Here is a 20,967-nt window from a genome sequence, read left to right as displayed (position 1 = left end):
ATACTAAATTTTTCCTTGTCCATCTTGGAGTAGATTATGCAGGCATGTGTTAAGGCTATTACAGGAATCGAGTGTAGATCCTCCCTTGCATAAACCTTGACCCTTGGTATCCCAGTACCATATACTGTATACAATATTGTGTTTCGCTCAAAAACTGTGTGATAGATACAAACTTGGTATCAACCACTTTACATCAAGGCAGCCGAAATTGTCTCATTATCTTATACAGTATTTTCCAACTATTTGTGAGCCTATGAGGATTCATCTTCTCGTGTCTTATCTTGAATCAATAGGTTACATTATGTCAAGCAGAGGAATTGAAGCTTTGTGGGAAATTGTTTATGCAGGCAATACTGACATTCACATATTAACTGGCCATTCATATGCACGAGCTCTACGAGCATATTTTTTTTTTCGTCAGCTGTCTTTGTGTATATCCTACTGCAGACTTCAGGATACATGAAAAACATAAACACAACAGGATTACAGTTTCTTCTTCAGACATTGATGGCACAGGAATGTGTTTCCTCCGACAATGAGAAGGAACTCAGCGTTCAGCAAGTGAAACAGATCAGTTCATATTTAATGCACAATACAGCTGCCCAAACCAGAACAGGTAAACTTTGGATCAATTATCTGGAGCATGTTTCAATTGTGCGACTTTTCCTCCGGACTGAGAGGACTGGTGACTGGGAACTTCACCTACTGCACCTGTAAGATGATCCCTCCCCCTCTTCGCTAACTCCCCCACCAGATCAATACAGACTTTTTACTAAGAAAAGATATTTAACATTATGACACATTGAACGTTTCTGGGGTGGGAACTTTTCTGATCAAGTGGTTGAGCAGAATCTGATGCGTCTGTTAAAATCGTCAGGGGAATTGACACGTGGTCGAAGGATAACGGACAGTACAGGATCAAAGTGGGTCCATGCCTTACCACGTTGCATCCCCATCTGTGAGACTCTAGAGAGGTTCACTAGCATCTATAATACAAGTTCAGAGCAGCACAAGGACCTACTCCCAAGCTCTATACCTAGATATAAGCAATATTATGACTCTTTCCGTCACTGGCTAGAGGTGCACTCCCCGCTCTTCCATTAGAGGTTCAAGTAATCTAGTGTCGGTATCTACAGGCATTGTTGCGCATCCTTATGTCAACTGTGACCAGGTTCACACAATAGGAGTATATGCTGCACAAGCAATCAAGGGTGTCTTCTTTCCAAACCTGAAGCTGAAACGAAGAAAATAATCCTAACAATTGTGGCATCCAAGAATACAACTGTAGTGCGAGGACAAGATGCCGACATTAACCCTGACTTGCTCTTCATGAGAATCACGCGTCCTAAAAGGAAGAGTTCCTTGCTTATGTCTTAGCCCAGTAACCACCTGCTTTGTTCAATAATAGCATTATGTGGAAGACAACAAAAAGCGAACTTGGAACACTTCTAAAAGCACTAGTTACAGCTCATGATACTGACGATGGTCATCTACTCCATGCAGTTATCGTGGCCAAAAGGGGCAACCTATGATGAACTTTATCAGCTGTTTTTATATTATGTTAGGCATCACTACGGATTTCTTGACACAATCATCGTGCTTGATGGTTATGGAACTCAGAACATAACATAAGCTGCAGGGCAACAACAAAGAGCAATTGCCTCAGCTTCCACCACTATACTGAAGGCGAGGGTGTAGGATAATGACCAAGTTGTTCAAGATGCTGATAAAAGGATCGTATGCAAGATCACTTGATTTGGTATGTAGGTGAGTTAGGTGGGTCAGATGCCTCGATATGGTAGTCGGGTTAGTGTAAGGGCCGGGTACAGAGTGCAGGAAGGTGGAGGTCTGCCGTAAAGGGCCAAGGCGGCGCGGGGACGAGGGAGTGGTAGGCGTAGACAAGGTCACACCACACACCTGCTCTCACATTTCACGTTATCTCTTCAGGGTTGCTTCATCTCCCTTGCCAGCAACACGCTCACGATACACTAACACGGGGTCTTGCTAAATTCCTCACACCTTAAACGCACTAATTAATGGTAGCAAGAGGCACCTAGTTTTGGTGGCACTAGATGCCACGTGTGAAGTAGCATATAGCCAAGGCCGCCACTCCTACACCACAAACACCTACACAACAAGCCTGCCTCCTCTTCCTCTGCCACTAAAAACATGGAGAGGTCGTATGGAGGTCCCACAACAAAATAATTTAGTGAAATGCTTGTGCTCATTTATTTTTGTCATTGAGGTCATTCCTATATATCTGTTAACACCGAAAACAGACTGGTACTGGCAACAAACACTGGACTTGTACACCTAACGCCAAGGTTGACCTCGTCAACGACACTCATTACCCACACGTGGTCCTCACAACGTTTACAGTAGACTTCAGTTAGAGTTCATAATAAAATTAAATACATTTTATTGTGACCTGATGTTATCCAACCACTGCTTTTATTAACCTATTCAGTCTCTGCCTTGTCCGATATTTGTTTTTTCCTTTTCATAAACAGTGGATACATTTCTTACCATATATAAGTACAGCTACGATCTGTGCATTACAGAATATATAAAAGGAATATAGTTTGTGAGGGAGTAAGAGCACCGGAACGAGCTGACAGGCGACATCCCACAAACACAACTCTTATTTACTGCCCATTACCTGCCTCATATCCCTATTTATAACCGAGGCCTCACTTCGTTTTCATATATTTCTCCAGCGATATATTTTGTTTAATATTTAATTTGTCATCCACTAACTTTTAGCTTCGTTCCTCCTATGTCCTATAACTTTTCCCCCAGTCTCTAACATAATTTCGTTGTGAGTATTTAAGTGCTGTCCTGGTCCTAATGGTCCTTGTTCATCAGTCACCCTCTGGCTATACCTCACTAGTCTGGACTATTCCTGACTAGTGAGGTTTTATATATACTGTATATATATATATATATATATATATATATATATATATATATATATATATATATATATATATATATATATATATATATATATATATATGAAGGTCGCCTGTTTGATATCATTTATTTTATTTCCGCAAAAAATAATAAGTTCCATTAATCGGTTGCAAACCCTATCTAATATGAGTCAAAGTTAGGGAAACACACACAAGAAAAACTCTAGGGCAAATATTAGGCTCAAATCGATGCTAAACTTAGCCCAAAAGGTAACCAGGGTAAACATTGGCCCCTCCCAAGCTACCTAGTTACTGTATCATTTCCACATTCCCCAAATATGTAACTGTATATTTTCAGCCTTCTGGCTGCCAAGCTCTTTCAATAAACCGTTAATTATTATTATTATTATTATTATTATTATTATTATTATTATTATTATTTCATTATTAATACATCCAAGGTTCGTGCAATTTTCAGTATTATCAAGTGTTGAAATCCGTGTACGGTACTTCAGTGTTATCTGAATACTTGAAGGCTGCACCGTCTTCCTCAAAACTATCTCTACAGATGTATTTGCAGTACAAAATTGAGCGAATCACTGCATTCAAGCTTAAGATGCTTTATATTTTCGCTGGCAATTTTTAATAAATACGCGACCCTAGCTTAAGCCCAACCGTTCGAACGGCTGGTAAACTGATGAATGATGATATAATAAATATCCTAATACAAACTTGGATGATGTTCCGAGTCTACTTTTGTTTCCCTGCCAACACCCACTGGTACCAACACGTTTTCTCTTATTACTCAGACACACGTGATCGCTCGCTGGCCGCAATATTGGGAGGACTACGCTCTTCTATCACCACCGCTATCAACTAGCCACTACCAAAGTTTTGACTCGCCACATTAATTTATACTATAATAGAGCGCGGAAACAAAACTTGGCAAAGGACGATTGCCAGGAGCTTCTATTATACCGAAAGTCGTGCAATAATTTTGTAACTTGTCTTCTAAAGTATACTTAGGCTAAAAGTTTGCCATTCTCAAGACTCCTTGGATGAATCAACGTTCAATTTTCCACTAGTTTGAAATGTATAAGGTCCAAGTATGATGCTGAACCAATGTGAGCTTGTATGATCAACTTACTGAATAAGTATCTAACTTGGAAAAAAATTAAACCCGACTTTAAAATGAAGAAAGTCACAATATAATTCTCCCTATACACTTGACTCCCCACTATTTATCGACGAAATACAACAGCAACATTTCGTTAACGACTAAATATACAATACTGTACTCAGGTAGTACAGCACTAACTGGTTCAGGTTTGTTACCTTAGTAGTCAGGGAGCCAAAACCTTGTCTTTTGCAAAAATATTGATCTGCAAGATAAAAAAAAATTTAATTCCTATTTTGACTTTTTGTTACATATTAACTTCTACAAAAGCAATATTGAACATCGGACTCTTGCAGAACGTTACAGCAAAGGCACAAAGGCAAGCACCCCTGTTAAAAACAATGTATGAATACAAAATACACATGTTGAGTGGCATTAGTTCTTTATTATATCCATAACATATATAAGTCAATGTTTATGATGTGCTGAAATGAACCTGGCAATATTTGTGCACAAACCGTATTTGTTTCATATATAAATGTATATGTTTGTATGCGAGTCAAGTTCAAAAGTTGTTACACGAACACAACTGGCTTACGAAATAAAAAATTTTAATATCAAAATAAAGTATGCCATTTTTTATTACCATTAATCATTATCATCAACGTTGTCGTCGCCGTCATCCAGAAGGCGTCTACACTGTACTGTACTTCCTGCCCAAAGCAGGAACAGGCTGCAGTACATAGTACAGTACACATGCTTTCAGACATGAACACCGATAGCCACAGGTGAGTGCTGTCCTGTGCAGTAATGAGAAGTGGTGTCTGTGTTGTTGCAAGTACTAGGTGAGTACAGTGCATTAGTGCTAGGTGAGTACTGTGCAACAGTGCTAGGTAGGTGTTGTGCAACAGCGCTTGGTGGGTGTTGTGCAACAGGGCTAGGTGGATGTTGTGCAACACTGCTAGGCAGATGCTGTGCGACAGTGTTAGGTGGGTGTTGTGCAACATTGTTAGGCGGGTGTTGTGCAACATTGCTAGGCAGATGCTATGCAACAGTGCTAGGTGGGTGCTGCACACCGTAACGCTTGGAGGAGCACCACACGAGACGGTGTCAATAGTTAGCCTGACCGCATACCGAGGCAGACTAGCTCCAGTGTGGTAAGACGCTGCCGCCGCCCCTCCTGCACTAGATGTAGCCCTCCACACGTGCAATATCTGTGGACGGCCCTGCCGGTCCCGTATCGGCCTCTCGAGTCACCTCGGAGCTCACCAACGAAGGTAACATCTTTAATAACTCATATCATTGCTGGATAATCGTCATACTCGATTCCGAGTGATAGCAAAGTAGTACCGTTAGTAGTAGTGTGTTCCTGTTGTGTGTGTACAGAGAGAGAGAGAGAGAGAGAGAGAGAGAGAGAGAGGGGGGGGCAATGCGAAGTGGTAAAGACAGGAGTGGAGCCAACTACACAAGCAACTTTGCCCACCATAAGGTAAAGCTGTACGCCAAGAGAGTTAGTACTTACCGGAACCGGCGTCCTCGTTGGCGTAGAGGGTCTGCGAAGGAGGATACGGAGCACCGTTGGTGCTCATGTTGGCGTAGGTGGGGGCAGCCTGGTGCTGTACGGGCGGCGGCTGTGTGGGAAGGGGCGGGGGCGGTGACTGGTCTCCGCTGAAAGCGTGTTGTTGCGGCCGCGGTGAATTGTTATAGATGGGCTGTGAGGCGGTGTTGGAGTAAAGGGGCTGTGCACTCATGGGCACCGCCACATGTGAGGTGCGCGTGTAGCTGTGAGCGGGCTGAGGTGGGGGTGGCGTATAGTTGATGTTCCCACCCAACCCGCCCGTGGGGACCTGACCAGTGCTGCTTGTATATACGGCGCCAGGAATGACAATCCCGCTAAAGTCCTGCCCGCCAGTGGGCACCGGCATGTCCTGGCCTCCGCCACTAGTGTAGGCGTGATTGATGAGGGCTGACGCTACTCCTACGGTGCCTGGGGCGGGAGCGTTGACAGCGTAATAGTCCTCAACGCCAGCATGAGACACGGTGGGAACATGGGCGCCGACCATGCCCACGTTGCCATACAGAGCCTGCCCACTTGTGTCGTCATCCTGAAGTAGAGAGAAAATTTGTGATTGACAAATGAGAGTGGCATCGATTTATACAAAAGTGACTGACAGGTGTTGAGTGTCCGATTGAATGCTATACAGTATATACCAGTTCAAGTTTTACAACTGTCAATTCAGATTGCAAAATGCCATTCCTTGACCTTCGTATATATATATATATATATATATATATATATATATATATATATATATATATATATATATATATATATATATATATATATATATGCTAAAAGCTACTCGAACTTAGAACCTTAAAACCCATAACAATTCACCTTGCCACTAATAAAAAGATGGATATAATAATTTAAAAATAAGGTTAAGCCAGAAGCTGAAGCTTGGATTAGCTGGGTTAGCGAACAACTACGGAATTTAAGGTCATAAAATTATGATCAAAGCGTGTTACCTGTCCCAACAAAAAACAAGTTTCTGCTGTTTTCGGGACTCATTATTTTGGGGGGCAAATTCACTATTAGTACAGTCAAAAAAAAAAAGCCCACTCATGTATCATCCTTACACAAACAAGGTATGACTCGGTACATTTACGATTATGACTTCTTATACAGACGACAATGCCTAACATTGGCCTGCGGTAAGCAGTACTTGCTCTATTCCACCGTACATGGCAGAGGAAATCTTTATTGTTAATTTATTATGAGTTTGTTCCTCAATTAATCTATTCAAATTTTACAACAGTCGACTCAACCCAGGAATGAGTACACTAATAGAGGTGATACGACTGTTCCCTTTAATGCTGACCTATACGGTGGTCCCATAAATGTGTTTCTTAAGAGCCAACACCTCTACAATTTCATAAGAACCCCAAAAAACGCTTTTAACACAACAACACAGAATGAACCATAAACAGTGACCAACAGTAACCACGTCCATCCAGCCCTCATTCAATTTTTTTTAACCCACACAATCCAACTCACGTTAACCCACGCACTCCACATTACCTAAACCAAAGTTTCAAATTTTCCTGTCCTATATGACCCTATCCACAACAGCCCAGTAATCATACTGAATCACTAGTCTATCGCCATCTCTGTGGTAGTGGCGATTTGTGCTGCAGCGGCCACCAAACTTGCCTTGTAGGTGAATAGTCCCGAGTTCGATCCTCAGGTAGGGTGAGAGAACGGGTATGTATTTATTTTCTTGCGCCATTTACCCCTACCAACCCAGCAGTTATTGGAAACTTGGAGGTTAATCGATTGACAGATCATTTTCGAGAGTACTGGTTAGCCAGTGCAGTTGGCGAGTTGTCCGGTTGTCATGGGTTATTCCTTGTAATTGAGCTCGTTGGCTCAGGGTGTAGGTTTTTGTGTTGACGACAATATCTACACCCGGATGTCATATACAGATTCGCCCCACGCTAATTCACGCCTCCGTGGTCTTAAGGACCACCAGGAGGGGCCACATTATAGATAGAACCCGCACTCATAATCTTCCTCGTACCTTAAGGTTCCTGCACTCTAGCAACACTATTCCTCCCCACACAAGAGGAAGTGACTCGACAATTGTCCTATGTGACCAGTACTATGATATTATTTTCGAAGAATGTTTCTCTAAGGCCGCTATAACGGGTCTGTTCAACAAAATGTGTTTACTTCAGTTTTATAGTAAGACAACATATATATAGTTCATATGTATCTGTTTCGCGTGAGTGTTCCAGATTATAGCACCTTATAGTTGATAAGGTTTCTGTGAAGCCTTCTAATCATGCTACACTCCCAAACCTCACTTCCTAGAGCTCCAAGAAACACAAACACCAAGAAGACCTGTAGATATTATCAGCACTAGTTCTTACACTACATGTATCTCTAATCCGTCTTCAAGCAAATGGCAAATGAATTACATAACCAGTTGGCTATTTATTACGCCTCCAATGGTAAGGTTTAGGCGAGTGTTGACATAACATTGATTAATATGACAGCACCATGGGGCTATATTTACACACTATCAACACAGCCTGAGGGAGGTGCGACGGCCGAGTGGATACAGTGCCTGTTGTCTTTCTTCACGTCCAACCAACTGTGAAAGGAGAACTAACTTGACAGTCAGGGAAGTGAAGCGATTGAGTGCAATAGATGACCACAACACTTCATTGAGTACCAAAAGGATTAGTGTACAGTATTCGCACTGGCCGTCAGAGACCCACTTTGAACACACATCTTAACATTTTTAATTTCCCGACACAAAAAAGCTCACCATATTCTCTTCCCGACTCGTTCCACTTATTTAAAAATATAAACCCTGGAAAATACTAAAGAGTCAATTCTTGGACAAAACTGAGTCAACACTTGGACAAAAATAAAACTTACCTATCGAAAAAACTAAAGAATCAGTACCTGAACAAAGGTCCGGAACTGGACAAAACTTAGAGTCAGCACCAAGGCAAAACTGAAGAGTCAGCACCTGGACAATAAAAGTCACCACTTGGACAAAACTAGTCAGCACCTGGACAATAATAGTCACCACCTGGACAATAAAAGTCACCACTTGGACAAAACTAGTCAGCACCGGGACAGACGTAATGCAAAAGGCTACCTAGGAGTGAGCGTGAGACACAACATAGACTACAAGCGTGTAGCGTTACAGATGGTCAAGCAGGTGGCCGACCCGAGGATACAGGCCAGAAGGGAGAGGGGTTAGCTGAAGGAGGTGTTGCAGGGAAAGGGGTGTAATAACACGCGGAAGATATAGTAGCAGAGGAAGGAAGTGTAGTATCAGGGAAAAGATGTGTAGTATCAGGGAAAGGAAGTGTAGTATCAGGGGAAGGAGGTGTAGTATCAGGGGAAGGAGGTGTAGTATCAGGGAAAGGAAGTGTAGTATCAGGGGAAGGAGGAGGTGTAGCAGGGGAAGGTGGTGTGGTTTGAAGAGAACACCTTCGTCTTCTGTGCGGTGCTGCTGCACTGTTTCAGGGTTACAAAAGTGAAGTTAAAGATATGCAACTTGGTACCCCTCAAGGTGGAGTACTTAGCCCCAATTAGTTCAATGTTCTTATGAATGCATTATTAAATTTAATACCAGACAAACCCAGCAATATCACAATCAGCTATGCTGATGATATTCTTATACTAAAACTCATCGTGAAATGCAAACCACCCTGAATCATGTATACGCAGCCTGTGAGAACCTCGGTCTTGTTATCTCCACTGAGAAAACTAAGGTGTCAACAAACAAGCTGGTAACCGCAAACGCGGCCTTGCCAAGTTCAAGATAGGTAACAACACTATTGACTATGTTTCTTCTTTTAAATATCTTGATGTCTCCGTCCCTTGTACCTAGACAACAACTAACCCACCAATGTACTGACAGACTGAGACCTCTTAGAAGTGTAGCGGGGTACAGCCCGCACTATGGTGCTAATATTAGAATTGTTAAAACAATGTACCTAGGCTATATAAGATCTCTGATAGATTACCACGCACCAGCCCTGGCCCTTCGTGACAGGAAAGGCGTTGACAAACTCAAGAAAATGCAAAATAAAGCCCTCAGAATTATCCTAGGATGTCCTATGAGCAATAAAGTACTTAATATGAGGAATGAACTAGGTATACCCAGTGTTAAAGATAGAATAATTGAAGTCAACCTCATGATAGCCCTGAGGCTTCTGCGTGGTGATCCTGATAACATTGTTTCCTTAAAATTGCTAGAATGTATGAACCATGGGACTGGTGAGTCTAAATGGATCCAAACTACAGCTACACATGTGAAGATGTTTGGACTAGACCATCTGTACAAAGTTGAGACACAACAGTGCTTCCTGCCACCCTGGCGGACAGTTCCCTTCGATATCACAATACCGACATATCCGCCTAAAAAATTCATTATACAAAGTATTTAACTCCAACACAATGCCAAAGTGAGAGCTCTTGAACACATACACACTCTACAGACTGATGATAATATCACACAGACCATCTACACTGATGGATCTCTTGACACCGCCTGTGGGAGGGTTGGAAGTGCTATTGTTGTGACTCAACCTGACGGTAATATAATTGAGAAAGGAGTTAGAATTAACAACTGGGCATCCACTCTACAAACTGAATTAGTTGCCATACTCACAGCTATTAAATTCATTGAAACCACTGTTACTGACAGTCTCATCATCACTGACTCTCTATCCTCACTACTTGCCCTTGGCACCCTCAACTCAACTTGTCATGCGCTTGTCTCTGAAGCCAGACACAAATATGCGTACCTTGTTGACCGGGGTATCAAGGTCAAACTGTTGTGGATCCCCTCTCCCCCTTGAAGCCGACACTACCGACGTACACGCCATCACAATCACACTAAAAGCTATGTCCCTCAATATTGTCAATGCCTATGGCCTGGCACTTGACATTATTAGGGACCTGCCACGCTTTGCCATAAACAGAAAAATTGTACCGGGAATTTTCCCCCCACACACTCATCATTCTCTCACTTTATGTAACTAGCTGACAAAACCCATGACCCTTCAGGCTTTTACGCCCTTAATGCATGAGTCATAAAGGCAAGCATGAACTCTGCATGCTTCCCAGATGGGAGCTGTAAACGCTTCTGCGCTTCACCTTGCACAGGATGTAAAGGGGTGCCCAATAAACTAACCCCCTCGGGGGCAATCTAATCTAAAATCTCTCACAAAGGCCTCATAAAACATGACAGAGTTGATGCCCTCACCAAACTCGCGTCTAACAAAGACACCGTTGAATACAATTTGGATCTGTCAAAAAGAAACCTTAAAACTGTAATTAGGAGAGAACTTATTGATGAATTTGATGCAAGTAGACAAGTGCAAACAGGCACTAGTCGATCCATAGTTTACCATGATGATATGTATCAAGTGTATATGGAGCAAGTAACAAGGTCACTAGATTACAAGATGTTGTAACCGCTAGATTAAGGTTAGGATATAAGTACCTCTGGCAGTATGTTCCTCAAGCAGATGTCAACAAGACTAAATGTAAAGTGTGTGGCCAGACATATAGCCACTCACTTGAACACTACGTCCTCGACTGTGTGAAGATAGAACCTTTTAGGGACAGGTCCAAGCACACTGTGTGAAATGGCACAACACTTCATCTCTAATGGCAAGATAGCCGACATATTAAGATTGTATGCAGTTTTTTGCACTTAGTAATGATATCAGTTCTCATGTACAGAACCAAATACACAATGTGCTTGAATACTTCTCACGCAAATGTGAATAACAAGTGTGCGGCCAGACATACTGCCTCACACGCCTGTAATCACGCAATTGTCAATAATTTACCCTTTATGTATAGAACTAAACATATAATGTAATTTGAATACTGTGTAACATTCAGTGCCATAATATCCTGACAACGGGGGTTAATTATTATGACCCGTTGTAAACTCTACTCTGTAATCCTTTTGCGCTACCGCTCACAGGATGAGTGTGGGGTGCACAATAAAGAAGCCGCTGTAAGCTGCAAAATCAAAAAATCAATGTGCGGTGAAGTTGCCAGCCTTGAATTCCATGGCCACATCTGGGGGCTGTTATTAAAGTTCAGCTATGCCCCTTAGGTAAATGGGTAAACCTGACATAGTAGGTGTGTACCATCGAGGTACATCATGAATGATGCCTGACGCAGAGAACGCACCTGACAGCTGCAGTCATATGCAGACTTTGTAGGGTGTACAATGGCTGCCACAGCCGTCAAAGACCTAATGCTCGATGCCTCAATATCCAAATCTGTTCACTACACACTTGTCTATCACTATACCAAATTTGATGCTTGTATCACAAAATACACAATTGTCGAATATTTTTCTACTAATCCGCCCCACTACAACGAATATTGTCTAATTCAAGTTACCTGACAACCTTAATGAAAATCAAAACACGACTCAAATTTCCATGAAAATATTGTAGTAAGGGAACAGCCCACCTGTGTTACCTTAAGATCACCTCATTTATTGATACTTCCACTCTCTCTACCAACCTGACCGACCACTCAATCCCAACCACCCACACCCTACCAGCCACACCCAGCCACCCACTTTCACCAGCCACACCCTACCACCCACACCCAACCACCAACACCCAACCACCAACACCCTACCACCCACTTTCACCAACTACCCACACCCTATCACCCATACCCAACCACCCACTTTCACCAACTACCCACACTCTACCACTAACACCCACTTTCACTAGCCACACCCAACCACCCACACCCTACTACCCATGTTGTGCCCGCTGGTGCCGAGACATCCAGAGAACCGAGGAAAGATAAAAGCGTTATCAGTTCGTGTAACAAGGAGTTCTATCAGCTATCAATTAAAGTTTACCTAAGCATGACACGAGGCAACACGGCCAACCACACCAGTCATGAATGTGGGCCCTACCCCGTCTTCATATCCCATACTTGCCCTTACTTCAAACCTGTCCTTTCCTCACACTTGCCCTGACTTCACACTTGCCCTTACTTCAAACCTGTCCTTTCCTCACACTTGCCCTGACTTCACACTTGCTCTTACTTCAAACCTGTCCTTTCCTCACACTTGCCCTGACTTCACACTTGCCCTTACTTCAAACCTGTCCTTTCCTCACACTTGCCCTTACTTCACACTTGCCCTTACTTCAAACCTGTCCTTTCCTCACACTTGCCCTTACTTCACACTTGCCCTTGCTTCACACCTGCCCTTTCCTCACACTTAGACGGTGGACAATCAAATATGAAACATCAAAAATACTAGATTGTGGGCGAGTCCTTAATTTGTTTCACAGCCAAAGTGTGTAGCAATAGATATTTACGTAGTATAACAGTATACGTATATACCAGTTTTATTTTAATGGTATATGAAACCGACTAGCTTGGTGTAAGTGAAGGTGGAATAATTGTGGAGTGTGGTAGACTTTATCATGGTGTGATTGGGAGTACGGTTGTGTGGTAGTGGTAGGATTGGTCTTCACATATTTCAGGAGTGATTGATACAGACACCGAACTTGGTATTAGTCGATTAAAGTACAGATAAATCATATATCAGGTCTCCTTGGTGGCGAGTTTAGAAATAACTTTTTAATTTTAGCCAAACTTCATTATGCCGAGGTTTGGTATAAAAAAGTTAACAAGTAGAGTACGAATGTTGTCCATATACTAAAGAAGACTTGATCCAAAACATATTATAGTTGATCCCAATATTACTTGAAACCACATATAAAATAGCAGCATTCACTGATTGAGGACACATTACTACATGACACGACAGTATGTCGGTGCACCTCTTCCCCTACCTGGCTAAGAGCACGTCAAACACACCGCCACCGTCTAACAGATGACACATACGACCCAATGACGTTCTATTTTGTAACACGTATTAAAACTATAACCATGCAAGAAATGCTTGCATTCACAAATGGAGGTGTACTGTTTATTTAGCATGCTTAATGTAGCTCCTATTGTGAGGATCCTGAAGGTCTTTCGGGGAGTTTCACTATAATGTAAACAAACATCTACCGGTAACAAAACATGCCAACCACTGTAACAGGTAGAACTGTCGACGATTGTGTGTGTGTGCGCGCGTGCTCGTGTTAGAGAACTTGCACGAATCATCATCAAGGTGAAGTAGGCGCCACTCTGCCAGCCAGCCACGTGCATCCTTGACCCAACCTCCGCTCCCTCCTCTCTTTCTACCTCAACGTTTCCATCATCATCATGCATCCCCTCCCCCTTCCTCTCCAACGTAAACACACCTCCCTTCATCATTACCTTCCTTCCCACCACCCAAGGCCTCCACAAAAATGGTTCACGTACATGACAATTTTCTTTTTCGGACTCCTAAAAGAAAACACATTAAAACTGTCTACAGGTTAAAGCATCTTAATTTGCACTCCCTCGAGAGACGTAGAGCGAGGGGCGACCTGATAGAGGTGTATAAGTGGAAGTCAGGGCTAAACAAAGGGGACATTACAAAGGTACTCAAACTATCCAACCAGGAGCGAACTCGTAACAATGGTTTTAAATTAGACAAATTTAGATTTAGGCGTGAAATAGGTAAACACTGGTTTGGAAACAGAGTAGTGGATGAATGGAGCAAGTTACCAAATATCATCATTAACTCGAATACGCTGAATAGCTTCAAACATAGGTTGGATGCTTATATGAGCAATAGGGGTTGGGTGTAAACGGGACTCAGTATAGGCCAATAGGCCCGCTGCAGTTTCCTCCATTCTTATGTTCTTATGTACATGTTTTTGTGTATGTGTTGTACGCTGGTGCACGAACACACCCCTGGTAAGTGAGCAGGTAACAGTTTTCGACCATACATGATGTGGTTACGAATGTAAAACATAGCCTTTGGTTTACCTTAATAATGAAAGAGTGAATAAGAACCCCGCCCGAGTCACGGCCACCAAAACTTGCTCGGTACTGTAGACCGAACAAGGAAAACTACTTGGTTCCTTCACAAGTATCACACAAATATCAGAAAAACTATATCTAAGCCAAATAAACAGACTCTATCCAACTGTACACCTACAGCTGACACAATAACCAGCTGGGGAGAACCATGTGTGATGGAGGGGGAGCCCCGGGCAAGGCAGCCATCACCCTCTTCCTCCCTCCAGCTTCACCGTTTCCGTCACCTCACTTTCACCTGCTGTGAACACTACAACCGTCCCCCAACTCATGACCAAACACCAGTAACTGTGTCATGCAGGAGGGGGTGACACACTGCTCCCTCTCTCTTGATCAAACAAAAGTGAACGTGTCATGCAGGGGGGATACTCCTCCCAGGTTCACTGTTGTTATAACACCAGTAACTGTGTCATACACAGGGGACACATCCTCCCTCCCCCACTTAGGTTCACACCTCGGTCAATGTGTCATGTACACCCACTAAAAAATTATTCGGCACCGTGTCATATTGTATCACGCCGTAAGGGTGCCGAATATTTTTTTATTGGGTGTACAAGGGTGCAGCAGTCACCATTCCATACAAGTCAAGTACTTTGATACGTCTCACAATGCCTGGTGAGAATATGTTTCATGGTTTAAATTACTATAAGTCTATAATATGTTTTATAAAAAAGGAATAAAATTTATCTGCTTAAATGACAAACATACTGATGTTACGAGCACTTTACACAAAAAACAGCAAATGTACTGTTACAACACACATGCCCCAATTGTTTATAGATGAAACAGCTTGAAACTTTAATCACGTTATTCAAGGGTAAATACAATCATACATTTCAGGCTTAATTGTAAAATTCCCTGGCTTTTCCAACCCCAAATAAAATTCCCTGCCATTTCCAAGTTTTCCAGACCAATAGACACGTTGATTTTGTTAACTAACTTGAGGACAGGAAGAAAGTACCTGTAACCTGTAAGTACCTGTAAGTTCAAACATGTGCTGCATAACTCTCTCTCATATGGAAAGAGACACTGGTCGCTCTCCCCTCCTGCACTCACTTGCCCTCTCTCCTCTCACAACGTTTACGGTTAATATGATGAAAGAAAATAAGTAAATATATAATAACAGGAACAAACAAACTTCATTACGACACAATGGTTCAAGGTTTAACACACCATGGTCCAAGGTTTAACACACCATGGTTCAAGGTTTAACACACAATGATTCAAGGTTTAACACACAATGATTCAAGGTTTAACACACCATGGTTCAAGGTTTAACACACCATGGTTCAAGGTTTAACACAATGGTTCAAGGTTTAACACACCATGGTTCAAGGTTTAACACACCATGGTCCAAGGTTTAACACACCATGGTTCAAGGTTTAACACACCATGGTCCAAGGTTTAACAAACCATGGTTCAAGGTTTAACACACCATGGTTCAAGGTTTAACACACAATGATTCAAGGTTTAACACAATGGTTCAAGGTTTAACAAACCATGGTTCAAGGTTTAACACACCATGGTTCAAGGTTTAACACACAATGATTAAGGTTTAACACCATGGTTCAAGGTTTAACACACCATGGTCCAAGGTTTAACAAACCATGGTTCAAGGTTTAACACACCATGGTTCAAGGTTTAACACACAATGATTCAAGGTTTAACACAATGGTTCAAGGTTTAACACACCATTTGCTCGAAACAAGGTTAATAAAGTACTTGGGTTCATACAAATGAGTGTTAGTTACAAGACTAGTGAGGTCATCCTAAAACTATATCTTGCGCTTGTGAGACCTCACTTGGATTATGCAGTTCAATTCTGGTCAGAGGAGAATGACAAGACTAATCCCGGGCATTAGGAACCTTGAGTACAGAGACAGGTTAAAGCATCTTAATTTGCACTCCCTCGAGAGACGTAGAGTGAAGGGCGATATGATAGAGGTGTATAAATGGAAGTCAGGGCTGAACAAAGGGGACATTACAAAGGTACTCAAACTATCCAACCAGGAGCGAACTCGTAACAGTGGTTTTAAATTAGACAAATTTAGATTTAGGATGGAAAAAAGGTAAACATTGGTTTGGAAACAGAGTAGTTGACGAGTGGAGCAAGTTACCAAATACCATCATTAACTCGAATAAGCTGGATAGCTTCAAACATAGGTTGGATGGATATATGAGCAATAAGGGTTGGGTGTAAATGGGACTGCCCAATATGGGCCAATAGGCCCGCTGCAGCTTCCTCCATTCTTATGTTCAAAATGGTTCAAGGTTTAACACACCAAGGTTCAAGGTTTAACACACCATAGTTCAAGGTTTAACACATCATGGTTCAAGGTTTAACACACCATGGTTCAAGGTTTAACACACAATGGTTACTTGTGTTTATTATCAGGTCATATTCTGCCGTGTAGATAGTTACATCAAAAGCCACAGACAAAAGAGTAGCGTTAGAAATTATGAAGATTCACTCTTTGGCAGAATTTGTTTAAGTTATATCGTGGTAAACTATATTAGATACTGTTAATGGTTACTGATCATTTATATTAATTCTTGACGTGAACCCTGTGTGTACATTATCAGAGTTAAGTCAATTAAGAGGTACAGTACAAACACACTACACATTAGTGTTGAAATGTGTTATAATACGTTGAACAACTTCATTAATATTGAGAAAAAAATATTCTATAGTATATAGTTTTACTATGCGCATTTGTTTTCCAAATATAATCAACAAGTAATAACATCACTAAGTTGCTCCTCAGTTTCATCATGTTTAAAAGTACTATACAGGTGTGTTCATGTTTAAACGAAAATAAATCTATATGTATCAGGCTATCCGCAAACATGAAAGATGGACTGAATGTGATGTGTAGCATACAGGTGCCAGATGTCTGATACCTTCTTACTGATACAGTGCTTATATAAGGGGTATATTATGGCATGTATGAACCCATTTGCATAATATTCTCTAAGAAAATCACGCAGCACATGCTAATTCTTGATTGAAATTACTTTAAACAAATTTAATATTAGATATAAAAACTCTAGTTTGTGTAAAGTTCCACGGATCCTTTTCGACTTGCAGGAATGCAAATATGTATATTTTCAATAATCGTTTCCCCAAACAAAATATTAATTCTTGTAGGTTGTTAATAGACACAACGAAAATTATTCTGAAATAGCAGCTGGATTTTATCATATCTTAAAAAGTTCAGCTGCTTTCTTTGGTGGACCCTAGCAACCAGGAGGGCTGTAGTACTTGTACCTAACTCGTTAACTCATTACCTGATTGTCTAGTCATACACCTGCTGAAGTAGATCTACCCTGTGGTGCCCCTCCTCAGCACTTACTCTACCTTACACACCATAACTCTCCTACAGTTTGTCTTGGTTTGCCGAGAGTTTACCAGCACCTAATTTCTGGGGCTCGTCTACCTGTCATCCCAGTCTCCGTGTGTTAGCGTGTTTACCATGAATTTGGTGCTGTTTTAGAGGCGGATCACATGGAGATTTGTCTCCACAACTTATCTCACCTTAAGATTAACCAAACCACCCATACGCTAATCTAACCTAACTCCCCCAGATAGTGTTTAATCATCCCGTGAAATAAGCTGTGAAAATAAACTTAACGTGATCAATGGGAGCTTGTCTACCCTGTTACCTCATCCTCCGTGTTAGCAGCAGCGCCAACCAAGTAATCTTATCTACACTATCTGGTTGGGGCTCAACCAACACACAAACCCTCTTCCTTTCACCGATACAACTCATATATACTGTACTACCACAATAACACACCCGCCTTCTGAAGTATTACGATGTGTGTGTATTCATGTTACAATATAGTAACGTTAGTGCTATGATCCTCATGTGTTTGCTTGAGCTGTTCTTTGCTGTGCACATAATTAGTACAGGGTACCGTACTACACTAAACCGACACCTTTTCACATTCGACTAAAAACTTAAGTGCCTTTCTCTAATGAAGGCTTTTGTTAAACCACCAATGTATGTAATAAGTCATTTATGTCCAATGTATATTTTCAGCCTTCGGGCTGCAGAACTTTTCAATAAACCGTTATCATTATTGTTAGTAGTAGTAGTATGCGGTCTACCGAGCTGGAGCTACTATAGTATGCGGCCTACGGAGCTGGATCTACTATAGTATGCTGTCTACCGAGCTGGATTTGTGTCCACCGGGATAACCTAGGTTAGGTTAATCGACCCTGCAGTGTAAATATCCCGGTAGACCACATACTATAGCAGCACCGATCTGGCCCTCCACCAGCACATACACCAAACACATTCTCTATCTCTCCCAGCTGCTCTTTTCAGATCTACTGTACCTCAGTCATTGGACCCAACTCTTCCAACCATCAGCGTCATCAGGTAGTTGTCACTGAGGGATGAGAAGAAACATCAGGTGCTCTTTTTTGTTCATGCTGGTTCTGTTTTAATATTATGGACCTCACCTGACTACAAGATTACACTAAATTGTCAAGGGTAATTCGTGACAGTTAACTGACAATATGTAATGCTGCGAAAGATAAGAGGTAGATGTTAAGGTGATGGTGAGGCAGAAATAAATATCATGTCCTGTGTTTAATAAGTCCAAACAGCAAAAACAGCCAAGTGAATTACGTACAGAGAAAAATAAAACAGCCAAGTGAATTACGTACAGAGAAAAATAAAACAAGTCAAAATTCACAATGCAGCTTTTTCTAAAACTAATTACTAGCTCTACAAAAATATTACAGTAAGTTTACACGAAGTACACACTACCTGCGAATAGTTTTAAATTACTAAACTGAATACTGTAAGAGTTGTTTAAGAAATTATATACTGTTTACTAATTCCACCACTATTTGTCTTATTCCCGCTCCGCGATATAATAAGGGGGAGGAATAACACTGTCTCTATCGTAAACAAAAAAATCATCAATTAAAATCAGTCTTGTGGCTTATTTTTTCTTTTTCAATCACATAAAGGCGAGAAAATTAGTAATATTCCCACAATAAAAGAGCCTCGCCTATTAAGGGAAGTGGGTACACAATCTATACTATGGTGCGAGGCATTTGAGTCGTGATGCGGCAACTTGATGTTCTCATGTTTGTTTATTTTTGTTTCAGTTTCTTTTTGCACAGCATAAAGCCACCACTCCAAAAGGGGGGGGGGAGGTGCCAGTAGAGAGAGATCAGGGTAAGTGGGAGTCAAAAAGCAAGCATGTCCTGGGGAGTAAAATTGGTTACTCAGGACAAGGGGTAAAACAGGACCAGGGAAGGGTAGGTTTAAATGTATACTATACAAACAGTAGGAGCGTTAGAAATAAAATAGACTTGCTGAGAGCGGTTGTATGTACCCAGAATGTAGACGTCATAGCAATCACCGAAACTTGGATGAATCTGGCGAGCAAGAACTTTTTATCAGAGTACCACATAGAAGGGTACAACCTTTTTCACAAGGACAGGGAAGGTAGGAAGGGGGGAGGGGTCGCACTCTTCGTCAGGGATACATTAAAATGTTGTATTAATAATTCAATAAAGGGTGAAATAGGAACCGAGTCTGTATGGGTAGAAACTGCAGAAGGAATAGAAAAACTAACTATGGGAGTGATTTACAGGTCCCCAAGTCTTGGGAAAGAAGCATCTCAGCCTATATGGCAGGAAATGAGTAGGGCAGCAAAATATAACAACCTATGCATTATGGAGGATTTCAACTTCAGAAATATTGACTGGGACAACATTGTAGGTGACTATGAATCTGAAGACTTCCAAGACGCAGTACAGGACAATTTTTTGAAACAACTAATTACAAAACCGACAAAAGGTGACAATATATTAGACCTAGTATTAACAAATGAAGAAAATATTATGAGATATCACAGTAGAAGAACTAGGGAACAGTGATCACAGAGAAATCAGGTTCACCCTAAATTGGGAAACGAAAAACAATGACAATATGGTCAGAGTACCAGACTTTCGATCAGCAGATTATGAGGGGTTAAGAAGGTACCTAAGTGAGGTCGCCTGGGAACAGTCAGGTCAGTCCCCGGTAGGATCGGGTGAGGTCACTGGCGACACAATAATTGATCATGACTATAATATATTCACTAGTATACTACGTAAAGCACAAAAACAAAATATACCATACAGAAGTTCTTAAGTCTGGCCTAATGACTACTGTATATGATCGACACTGAGCTCTCTTGAAAACTTGATCCACATACCAGGTTGTCAAAATTCATAGTTATTTGTTCGAGGTGATGTATTACAACTCATTAATTGTCGTAATTTCCCATCTACCAAGAAATGTCGTCGTCTCCCAATACAAGAGACTGAGATAACCAACTGATCTCTCGAGAACACAAATAACATTCCGAAACATCAACTTTACCGTGTGGTCTCGAAAGCACCGCGGCTGTCTTATTCCCACGATACTCTA

At 41.6% G+C, this 20,967-nt stretch overlaps 1 protein-coding gene across 3 annotated transcripts in view; it reads right to left on the bottom strand.

The window, feature by feature from the left end:
- LOC121875205 (thyroid receptor-interacting protein 6-like) overlaps positions 1 to 20,967 on the bottom strand; it is a 119,475-nt gene that overhangs the window by 76,889 nt on the left and 21,619 nt on the right. For 2 of the 3 annotated variants that reach the window (XM_042379653.1, XM_042379654.1), the window contains exon 3: positions 5,552 to 6,134. In XM_042379653.1, coding sequence (XP_042235587.1) covers positions 5,552 to 6,134 — 583 coding nt within the window. Of the gene's footprint in view, positions 1 to 5,551; positions 6,135 to 18,872; positions 18,897 to 20,967 lie in introns of those variants that run through there. The other variant, XM_042379655.1, reaches the window with a different exon arrangement.

The sequence above is a fragment of the Homarus americanus genome, unplaced genomic scaffold (assembly GCF_018991925.1).
Source record: "Homarus americanus isolate GMGI-L3 unplaced genomic scaffold, GMGI_Hamer_2.0 scaffold41592, whole genome shotgun sequence".
NCBI classification, from domain to species: Eukaryota; Metazoa; Arthropoda; class Malacostraca; order Decapoda; family Nephropidae; genus Homarus; species Homarus americanus.
Note: the sequence above shows the minus strand (reverse complement) of the source record. Positions and strands in the feature narration are given on the sequence as shown.